Genomic DNA, 12,492 nt, shown 5'->3' on the forward strand with positions numbered 1-12,492 from the left:
AGATTGATAAGCTGTGCTGATGGTACATTATCTCTAATTCTAAAAGGCCACTGCATGAATTAAAAATGGGATCTGTTAAAACCGTGCAAACACCTTGGTTCTCTGACGGGGATTTTGTAAAATTGTGGAAGAATATCCATTTATGGTTAATGGACACTGTTACAGAGGCAGGAAGAAAGGTGTATGTGGAGTGTAATGGTTACAGTTTTACCCTCATATGTACATGTAGTAAAGAATGGATCACATTATATTTGTTGTAATGTAAATACTAGTAGAAAATAGTGATAATTTCCAGAAAATTCTGGATTCATTCTTTTAAAACTATTTTTAGAAAATGCGGGTGTTGTAATTAACTACGTTTATACTGTGCAATTGAAAATCTTAAATTGTATAGGGTCAATATGTAATAATAAAATGTATTAATTTTTGTCCAGCTTGTAAATAATTATTCAGAGTTTAGACAACATAGTTATTTTGTAATTAGATTCCTGTTGTAAACTAGAATTTTTTAATTCTGAACTGCAATGTGTGTATAAAGATATTTTAATATTGTTAATATTTCTTTATAAATATAGATATTGTTAGTATGAGTAAACAAATGCAATTTATTTATTCTATTCATTTTTAATAATGTTTTTGTTTGGTGTCCTTAAACACTGTATTACCATTTTTATATATCACAGTATATTGTTGGTGCTTATGTCAAAGGTCAAGGATGTTATCCCACCTATAAATAACCAAGTTATATTATACTTTAAACATGTGCTATTGCTCCACATACAATTCCTTGTTATTCAATAGATATGATGAATTTTTAAATTGGGTTATAATTTTCTACAAAACAAAAAACATTTTAGAAAGTTATTTACAGTAAATGTTTCAGTGCATATACAATAATTGTTTCTAAAATAATTTATCCTAAATATTTTCTACTGGCAATGTGTGTGAAAGTGAATTTAGTATACAAGTTTTAACATGTTTTGTGAGTTATTACGGCTCTTGTTAAATTTATTATTTTTTGCAGTATTTTTACGGCTGATTGACATGTTTTTATGCTATAGTTTTTAATAGAAGTTAAAAGATAGTTATAGTTAAAACTTGTTGGCTTTCTATATAATATAAATGATTTATTTATCAATAGCTTTAGAAGCAATTATATATAAATTTTAAATTTCTTAAAATTAAATGTACTATAGATGTTTGTTTCAAAAGAGAATACACATGAGTGACCAATCCATAAATTGTATTTATAATTAAAAAAACAAAGGCTGTAGCAATAATCTGACTGCTGTCTTTTGTATGAATATTATGTATACTCTATTTACATATTCCCATTTTCTTTTTCAAATGGACCTAGATGATTGTTGTTATTTTGGTGTTACACACTAAAGCTTAGTCTACTAAAATCCGTAGATTTGGGCAGTACAATGGGAGACAATCCCCTACTCTTCATGGCTACCACCCGTGGTACTGACTGTGATATATATGATAACGGAACTAGATAGTTGTACAAGGTTACTCTTCCAGTTGTCATACTCATTTTCAAACTAAAATGGGACTGCTTAAATTGTTGGTGTAATAAAAAATAACATAACAATGGGCCAGTGCAGGAATTGGTTTAGGTCTTTTGGATATCCTGCTGACCAGAATTGATTGTTTTCTTATATTATAGTTATTTCAATTTCTGTTGTCAGAATAGTAATTACATTAAAATGATGTGGTCTAAAAACGATATTTCCATAGGGATACTACTACTGTATTAAACTGTTAAGCTCTGTCCACACTATCAAACTAGTTGACATCATTTTAATGATATGACATCATTTTAATGATATGACATCATTTCCATATATGGGCACATAATTTTTGTTGTCACATAAAGTTTGATAGTTTGATAGTGTAGACAGAGCTTAAGGATTTCAGATCAAATCAATGCTGCTGCTTATGACTATTAAAAACAGAGACTTTTCTTCTTTTTACTGAATAACATTGTTTATTATTTTATCATAAAAAAAACAAAACAAGGCATAGGTACAAAAAAAAAGCATATTGTACTGTTTATATGGATATTTATCCAAAATTGCAACAGTAGCCAATATCTTTGAAATTTTACATAGTCCTTATGGTATCAGAAAAGGATGGAATTTCACTCCTTCCTGCTTTCACTCCTTCCTGCTTATACTTTACATTGTTTTACAAGGATAAGCCAATGTATAGTATGTATGTTTAATTTACCGTTTACTTATAGCATGCTACAATAATGTATTTATTTAATTTTATTTATCATAATTGAGAGCTATGCATAACTACCATAATCACCTTGGCAACAGAAACAGGACAAATTTTCAATAACTGGTAGAATGGCAGCCTGAAAAAAATCACTCAATTGATTTGGTGTTAACGCCATTTAATCCGCTGTGCAACTTATAGCTGTAATGCAAATGACGGTTATTTGATTGACAACTGAACATTTGATCTCCTAATCGCATTGCACTTTGGGTAATGTTTACGTTTTTATTAACAACCAACCACAAATTTAAACGAAATGAGTTGGCCTAAAAATTATACAAATACAAATTCGCCTAGTGAAAATTCCATTTCAAAACATTCTGTTCCTTGTTGGCAATCATGTATACTACACACTTTTATTAAATGAATTAATTTAAACAAAGATGTTAACATTATCATTATCCACAGGGAGGCATACTAAAAACGTAATTGAAACCTTTACAGTAGGACAAGTTTATAATTTAACGATTCAGAAAGATTTATTTTTTATATTATTCTAATCTCAATTAATTAATTATTGATGATATACCAATTGGCTGTGGAGTGGCTTGTCTTACTTGTTCCAAAATATTACTCTCAAAACCTGGAAAATTACATTTTGTTATATGGATAAGTTTGGTCTTAAACCATTCTTAAACAAATCATTTTCCAATAATAACCAGGCAATAACCACTGTATGATGTTTAGGATTACATTAGATACATTCCTTAATGCAAAAATGGCAATATAATTATTTTCTTCCATTTAATTATAATAGTTTCCCCTACTGATCTATGATCAATACATTAGTACATTGATAGAATTTCTACTTATCTTAACAATTAAGAATGGGTCCTGCCCAGTACATTTGTGTAAATCTTAATGTTGTTGTCATGTAATATTTCCTGTCGAATGGCCATTATTAGGAATTCATTTGGAAAATAGATATATCCTCACCTAGTAAAATACAAAATCACCTATTCTATCTATAATCAGAATTTCAGTTTATACAGGAAACAGGATTTTCTGGAATTCACTTAGATTCTTTGATCTCACCATTTGCAAGATCTTTCATACGAGGATACTTTGCTTTCTTTGAATCTAGCTGTTCCTGTGACCACAACAATAGTTTAAGAAGATTTGCCAACTGTGGTGACGATTCTTTATTTTCAATTTCTAATATTGCTGCATTTAATTCACTCGCAACCTAATATAAAAACAAACAATAGTAATAATTTAGACATACAGTATTGAACATTTAGACATTTAAATATTGATTAGTGTACAGTAGACACTTTTTAGAAGGTACTTAAGAAACAAAACATTTAGACATATTGAACACACAGACCATATATTGAACATTAGACATATTGAACACACAGACCATATATTGAACATTAGACATATTGAACACACAAACCATATATTGAACATTAGACATATTGAACACACAAACCATATATTGAACATTAGACATATTGAACACACAAACCATATATTGAACATTAGACATATTGAACACACAGACCATATATTGAACATTAGACATATTGAACACACAAACCATATATTGAACATTAGACATATTGAACACACAGACCATATATTGAACATTAGACATATTGAACACACAAACGATATATTGAACATTAGACATATTGAACACACAAACCATATATTGAACATTAGACATATTAAACACACAGACCATATATTGAACATTAGACATATTGAACACACAAACCATATATTGAACATTAGACATATTGAACACACAGACCATATATTGAACATTAGACATATTGAACACACAAACCATATATTGAACATTAGACATATTGAACACACAGACCATATATTGAACATTAGACATATTGAACACACAGACCATATATTGAACATTAGACATATTGAACACACAGACCATATATTGAACATTAGACATATTGAACACACAGACCATATATTGAACATTAGACATATTGAACACACAGACCATATATTGAACATTAGACATATTGAAGGTTTAGGCATACGCTTCCTATTGAATTTATAGGTTTAGACATATTGTTGATAAATAATTACCTTTTGCCTTTGTGACAGATGAAGCAGATCTCTAAATGGTGAGTTTTCAGGGTCTTCAAATGCAAGTAAAGCTAATGTTCTTTCAAGTTCAGGTAAAATGTCTTTATTCTCTTCACCTCTTTCAGCCAAATGTACTTGGGCATAGTCAAGGGCACTTTCTAAACTCCTTTGCCTGATAAGCTCAATTAGATGTTGTTGCTAAAAACATTAAAGTATAAACTTAAGTGATCAAACAATTTATGGTGAAAGGGGAATACTGTATAGTACTGTTATGGTATACAAATAATGAATGTTTTGTATTCGTTGGATGATGAGAATATTTCACTAGTTGAAATATTCTCTCCATTCAACAAATACAAACATTTATTTTTGTTTATTTATAATACACCTACTTTTATCCAATTTATTTATCGTAAATCATTGACAAATGCTAGGCCGGGAAGCTATAGTGTAGGCTGGTATGTCGTTTATATGAATGTCGTGTATATTTTTTGTTAAAAGCAAACTTTGACTTTATTTCATATCTTGATAATATAAGGAATGAAAAAAAATATGTTGCCATTTTTTCAAAAGACATTTAAAGGACCAAATTCAAGATGGCCGCCAACATTCAAATAACCCTATTAAAAATCAGAATATCACCAATAATACAAATTATGAATGTGGAACAAGTCCGTTTTGATGGTATTACTGTACCCATTATACAATCCTAACTATGTAAAGCGATAATCTGTCGGCCATCTTGGATTTTAAAATGGCCGCCACTAAAAATTAAATTCTTTAAATATTTTTTTAAAAATGTGTGCATAAATTGTTGTTTGTACACAATGTTCTAAAATTGTCACTTCTCACAGGATTGTAAATTGTAAATATAAGGCTAAAGTTGTCAATGTCCTCTATAACAGATATATAATACCCCACTATGACTATTAAATTAAATAATCGTTCAAAGTTGGAGTTGCAAAAGTATGGAACAACTTAACAATTTATATCAAATATTCGACAACAATTACGTCTAACTAGAGGGTTAGACCTCTAGTTTGCTCGCTCCCCTCTAGGAAGTGTAAACGAAGGTTCTCGGAATGATAATGACTCGGGTAAAAAGGTTTTAGAAGGACGTTCTCCTTGTACGTTTTCTGTCGGTTATCATTATTGAAAATGCTTGACATTCGAAAAACTAAACCTACTCTGTTTCACAGTGTCTTAGATGATTAATAACATTTTAAAGTATAGTGTTTATTGTTTTATAGGGCGGAGGTGGGGAGGCAGAGTTCATTTGAGGGAGATATAAATAGATATAAAGAGAAATAAAATCCTCTAATAGATAGGAAAAGTGGTAAAAAATTATAAAAAATTATAGTTAACAGTGTAATGAATTCTATTATAAATAGTATATACAATATTGTGTGTATAATTAATGTGGATGGGCGTTTATTAGATAGGTAGGTGGGGTGGGGTGGGTGTAGGCGATTATTATTCAAAGTGATGTTTTATTGGGGAGGCGTTTATTCAAATAAATACCATCATAATACATTATTTAATTTAAACATTTTTTGAAACTAACTTCCGTGACAGTGTAGGCCGTTTCGGCCCAAGAAGGAAGATGTTTTATATTAGATGGCTTGCAATATGGGCCCTAATGGGACACAGATAGCCTACAGTTATTCCTGCCAGCTTACTCAATAAAACTCGGCTATCGGGATTTTATTTTTTAACTACTGTACCTTCACACGCGCGGTCCGATCCGAAAATAAACAAAAAACTAAAATAGCTATAGCCACTAACGACCAACTTAACTGAAACCAGGTAGTTGCAAGGTGAACCTGTGAACTCATCGTGAACTCGGAAATTACTTTGACCGCGTACGCGTAATTAAAATTGAGTTGAAAATCTACCGATGAATCAGAAGTTTTGTTTTAAAACTCTTTATAATATATTCCTAAGATAGAAATATGGAACAATATCGTAATAGTGAAAACTGTTTTACATTTTGCGGTACACCTGAGATAGTTCAGGAAGGTATCCAAGGCAGAAATTTGTTCAAAAGTTTTTCCATTGTGCTCGCCTATATATATCAGAATTAACCATAATTTATATATAGATTCTAAATTACAGATCTCATTTCTTTTCATGAAACTGAAACTTGACAGGAGACAGGACCACAATATAAAACAAGTGCATTTATACCTTATTGTGAAATCCTGTATAAATATGGTAAATAATAAATTCGTTATTGCTATGTAATTCAATGTCTGAACCTTCAGGGCCATAGTCACCAGTATGGTTGGTAAGTTTTCAACCTGTCAACTTTTGGCAGAAGCTTGAAGGAAATACAGATACAGCTCTGCCTATAAATAACATTGTAAATGAATGAACTCCTACTTCTCATCTTCTGCAATCTCAACCAATTTCATTAGATATGTACCCCCTACAGACAGACCAGCATTATACACTGGTTTGATGAGTGCACATGGTTGTGGTATAAAAACTCGTGTACTAGGGAAAGACAAGAATGCCTGGTGATGACTCCTGCCCGAGATGAGTAGAGGTGGACAGAGATGACATCAAAAAGCAATTATTATGTCGACCCGGTAAACTATATGGCTTTTGGACATGTAGCATTGTGAAAATAGTGTTGAGCAAGTGCTTTTGTGGACTTGTATTACCTATACAACCAGTTACACAAATATCTTAAATGGAAAACATCTCTAAAGGACAAAAGCACACTAATTCTGCTTTCTCTCTACAACTTGCTTCTTCAAATGCAGACAGAGAAAGAGATTCTAAGTTAAGTATCATTTTGTTTGAAAGAGGCTGATCATAAAGATATTAACTTGAATACAGAGAGTCGACGAAATCTAAATGATGTGGTTAAACTATATCCCTATGTATATGAGAGGACATGTATGTGTGGGACTTGCTGGATTTACATCAATTGATCAGGGTCATTGAGCGTAGTATCATTGGAATAACACAAATTAATGATTTCATCAGAGCTGGCAAATCTAGTTAACATTTAAAGAGAGATGATATCCCGATTAATGAAGAATGCTGCAATTCCCACAAAGGTGTTTGTTGGCCATGGCATGATGAAATTGGACAGAAAATGTTTGAGGCATTGGTAAAAGTCTTGTAGAAGGAAAACTGTCTATATGGGATCCTAAGAAAAAGACGAATATTGGCAAAAAATATATATGACTGTGAATACAGGTGACAAACTTATCAAAGTAAAAGAAGACTCCCATAGAGATTATTTGCCGGTGAAATGAGGTATTTCAGTTATTTTGCCAATTTGTTTCTGAACAAGGTTGTTGGGAACGCAGATCAGTCTGTGGAAGTTCGATGGATACAGTAGTAGAGAACGAAGGAAGGTCAACTTACTGTATCGCATTCAAGATTAGAAATATTTAATTGAAGGACTTTGGCAGAGTTAGTTGTCATTTAACTGAAGAAATTTATGAGATGTTTTAATATGAAGAAGTGTTCTGTCAGTACTGTACATTTTGTGTTAATCACCATGTTGTTGTCATAAGCATATCATTTTGTATATGTATTTCAATTTAATTTTATTTAACTTATACAAGTTTTAATAAGAAATTTAACCCATTTTTAAAAAATGGCGGCCATTTTAAAATTCAAAATGGCCGCCATTTTGTGTTAATCACCAATGTTGTTGGCATAGGCCTATCATTTTATGTGATTTCAATCAACGTCATAACTTGCACATGTTTTAATAAGAAATTTAATCCATTTTTTAAAAATGGCGGCGATTTTGAAATTCAAAATGTCAGAATACTAATGAATATAAGTTTATAATAATTCTTATATAGCAGAGAACCCATATGAACTTAAAATATTATTCATAATGGGTGTTACTTTGTCCAATATGGTACATTTATTGGATATTTTATGTATTGGCGGCCATCTTGGATTTGACACCCTTAAGCTTTTTTAAAAAAATGGCAACATATTTTTTTCATTACTTTACATCCTAAAGACACTAAATCAGCTGGAATTTTGCTTTTAACAAAAAAATGACACGAAATTACATAGTGGCCTACACTACTAGGCTATTTAAAAAAGCAGTTATAGACGGCATACAGAACAAGTTGATTTATTGTGATACTGTAGTTATACAGTATTTCTTTCATACGGCCTAGTGGAAGAACACATTTTGTTTTGAACGAGTCTCCGTTTTAAAATGAAGATTTTATTATTATTATTATTTGGCAAAAATTCTTAAAATGTTTGCAGAAAGCTGAACGTGCATTATAGACGTTCATTATCACCATTAGATATCACTTTTTCATATACTATTCACATTTATTCATATATTCAGATATGGCTAATTCCAAATGACACGTGATGCGTAATTGAACAATTAAATTGCAAGAACACAATCAGGTGTGTTATTTAAGGAATTAGATAGGCATTATGAGGCCATGAGTTTGAGACCAGACTGTGCCTTGTTGTTAGTGAATTCAGTCAAGAAGCTTCTAGTGTCTTATCCTTCAGATGGGATTCTAAGTTGGTAGTCCAATTTACTGTACATATAGGCACATGTACACAAAGAACTGAAAAAAAGGATAGTCTACCAGAGGATTCATAAATCAACATTTTCCAATGTTAATATATAACATTCCTATTGATTTGAAGAATCAAATGGATAAATAATCATTACATCAGTGTCACTCATCTTTACTTATGTTTATAAGAAAGTCAGTGAAAAAATATTCCTGAATAGGTTATTGACCAGGCAAAGTCAATGTGGTGTACTACCACATCCTGCTTCCATTATAGGAAGATGAATGAGGTCTGTATCAATGTGGTTAGTACACAGGTTTGTCCAGCATTTCATACATTTTAATTTTTATACTAGTCATGTTGTGTCATCATACTGTCAGTAACTCATAACATAATTATTATACTGAATGCTCAGTACATTAAGATATTTATCGGGTAGACAATCACTATAATTAAGTTTAGAATAGAGTACTCCCTGATGCAAAGCTAACTAATAGACCTACAGTAGTTAAATTATGAATTCATACATTTAAAATAATCAATATACCTGTAAATGAAAAAACAAGTATTTATCATTGTCCAAAAGGTCAGGGTGAAGAGTATTGACCATTGCAATAGCAACCTCTATCCTTCCATCTTGTATAGCTTCCCTAATGTGTATACGATCATCTAAACTGTTTAGTTCGGACTCTATTTGGGTTCCTGATTCCATGCAAAACTTTTCAGCAGCTTCTTTAAATCCTTCTGTGGAAACAAATTGGTACTTGGTTTGAAATGTTGTCTATTGTATTCATGGGGAAAAACATGAATACAATCAAGAATTGGGAAATACATTAAACAGTTACCACTATATTCACTTCTAGTCGGAGTAAATTTGTCTAATAAATTACAACTATAATGTGGATAAAGTATTTAATAGAATATTCAGCAATGTTTAAAATCCTATGCCCCCAATCTCAAACAGTCACAAAGTGCTGTGCCTTTTTGAAATTTTAATGTAAAATACAATTTAGTAACAAGCAATTATTTGTAAAAAGACTATGATATGGGCATGTTAAGACCAAAATTAACATGGAACACAAAAATTAAATCAAAAGTTATTACTGTATATTTTTATTTCAATTTTTCATGCATTACACGGTACAGTACCTGTTACTAAATAATTCATTATTAATTTGTTCATGTCTGTGCGACTAATATGTACACCCTTTAGTTTTGCCATCCATTCTTCTTTTGAAATCTCTACTGATTTGTCGCTGGATGATGTTCTTGAGCAAGCCTGCAAAATACATAACAAATATCAATCAAAAGCAACGTATGGTCTTTTTATTTATATGTATGTGTAACATGGGCCATGTGCGGCAGTCATTGATCTCTATGTAATCAGTGGCGCATAGTTGGCGTCATACCAACCTGAGAGATTTGAAATGCGAGACACAAAGTATTTTAGCCATCAGCAGAGAGTAAAAATTAAACTGATCCACCAACTAATGGCAAGAAAATTCAGCGCAGCTTGGGGTTTCTCCTTTTATAAATGCACACATCATGTCACTGTGTCGGGTGTCAGTCCAACGTAGGATTTTAAATTTAGCGATCGTGACTAACACCTTTTTTAACAGAGCTTCTTAACGTCACAATTATAATACTAGATTTAAAAAAAATAATTATGTACCAAGTATTAAACGTCGTTCTATTCTTTATTATTGTCCAAATGGAATAAACTCTCCGATAACTTGAAAAACAAATTCTCTTTAAATATCTTTAAATATTGCGTAAAGAAATCTCTGGTCTCTGAATACAGCACTTAAGTTTCTGTAATCATTTTATTTATTTACTTACATTGTGTGATGTTGTAATTTATACCTGGTATTTTTACTTATAATTTATTTCATTTATTTAAGAATTATGATTTAGATTGACTTTAAACTATTCTTTAAAGCCTGTTTTCCTGTCGACGTTGAAATAGGTTGAGTTGCGTTGAGTTTAAAATCGTTAAAGTTGAAAATAAAATAACGATGACGATGATCGAGTCGGACCGCTAATATTTACACATTTTTACGCGATCGTTCATAGTTTCTTGGTTCTCTCGAGCGTTGCTGGGACACGCGGACGTGAAGTGTTGCAAAACTAAGGCCGGCCACGCGCAGCCGGGACCGCGTGAAAATTGAAAAAGTTACGGGTTTTGATGCTTAAACCCAGCCTAAGACATACTTTCGTTGATATCTTAATCTAGGCTTACACTAAAGACAAACATTAAATTTAATTGGTTTAATATTATAATTTAATTTAACTTACACTTGTTTTTTTTAAATATCATACCTTAAAAGTGTACAAAAAAGGTGAAAAGCATCGTCGCGTTGTAAACATTCAAGAATTGTCAGCGCGTACCCATTTTTTCACAAACTGCAATGACGTAATTTGTGGACCATTTGATTGGTCAGTTTTAACGATCGTAACGATCGTAATCATTAAAGTTGAACTCGGTTCAACTTTAACGATTTAAGATTTTAACGATTTTCAACGTTAATTTTTACCCCCTTTTCCTGTTAAATCGTTGAATATGTCAACTCAACGCAACTTAACGTCGACAGGAAAACAGGCTTAAGTCGTGCTTTGTAACTTTTTTTAAACTCAGTTAAAGGTGGCCCCACGACTTAAAATTACTGTCTTAACTTAAATACAGTAGTCACCATACAATTAAATTAATTGAAAAAATAAAAATTCAAAAAATGAATTATAATTTTCCTCTAATATTATGTTTTTTTAAATATGTGTGGTTATATTATGAATACTTACATAATGTTCTATGCTTTTAAAAAATAAAAAATTAATTTGAATGCATTTTCCTCTCAAATTGTGATAAAAAATGATCACATATACTTCTGCTAAATGCATGATTGATAAAAAAGTTTGAAATACTGGACCGTCCCGCACGATGCGAGACAGTTGGTAATTATGGTGGCGGCAGTTCATCGAATAATATACAGTATTGTTGAATTTTTGAGGGGGAAATTATTATGACTTGATGCGGGGAATTTTGTGAGTGTTGATGAGAACAATATGAATAATGATATTAACTTGGGCCTTGAAAGTTGGCTACTAACAATAGCGCCCAATATGCCAACACAACAGTCAGTGTGCGAGAAACATGTAGCCTCCTACTCTAGACTGTAAAATCCTCATAGTTGTACTTGTTTTGTAGTAGGCCTATTTGTTTTGTAGTATTTGTTATTTTCTATTACTAAGTTATAGGCCTAATTCTAAGGTTTGGATTCAAAATATGGGAAAGGAAACGGTGGGACGAAACGACCTGCAACTCTGCTACCACCCCACACTAACAAAGCTTAATACTAGGCTAGGCCTAGCTAGCCACCCACACAGACAGGGGTGTAGTAGGTAGGCTAGCTATACTTTACTTTACGCTACTTTGTAATGTCCTTCAATAGTCCTAAGCTAAATTACTTTATATAAAATAGCATATCACATAACATACCATCATCAAATCACTATACATCTACCATAAAATGTGTGTTATTCGGTGTTAGCCTAAGCTAGCTAGGCCTAGGCATAACTACAATGAGACGAGACGTGACACAGGCAGAAAAATAAGAAAAT

At 31.6% G+C, this 12,492-nt stretch overlaps 1 protein-coding gene across 1 annotated transcript; it reads right to left on the bottom strand.

The window, feature by feature from the left end:
* Positions 1 to 1,965: 1,965 nt before the first annotated feature.
* On the bottom strand, positions 1,966 to 12,492 carry LOC140055038 (glucose-induced degradation protein 8 homolog). The gene is made up of 5 exons (XM_072100200.1): positions 12,371 to 12,492; positions 10,027 to 10,156; positions 9,425 to 9,621; positions 4,354 to 4,551; positions 1,966 to 3,475 (listed from the first exon to the last, which is right to left on the bottom strand). Exons 1-5 carry the CDS (start codon positions 12,389 to 12,391, stop codon positions 3,302 to 3,304), a joined length of 720 nt encoding a protein of 239 aa, XP_071956301.1. The 5' UTR covers positions 12,392 to 12,492; the 3' UTR covers positions 1,966 to 3,301.

Source organism: Antedon mediterranea, chromosome 7 (assembly GCF_964355755.1).
Source record: "Antedon mediterranea chromosome 7, ecAntMedi1.1, whole genome shotgun sequence".
Classification (NCBI taxonomy): Eukaryota; Metazoa; Echinodermata; class Crinoidea; order Comatulida; family Antedonidae; genus Antedon; species Antedon mediterranea.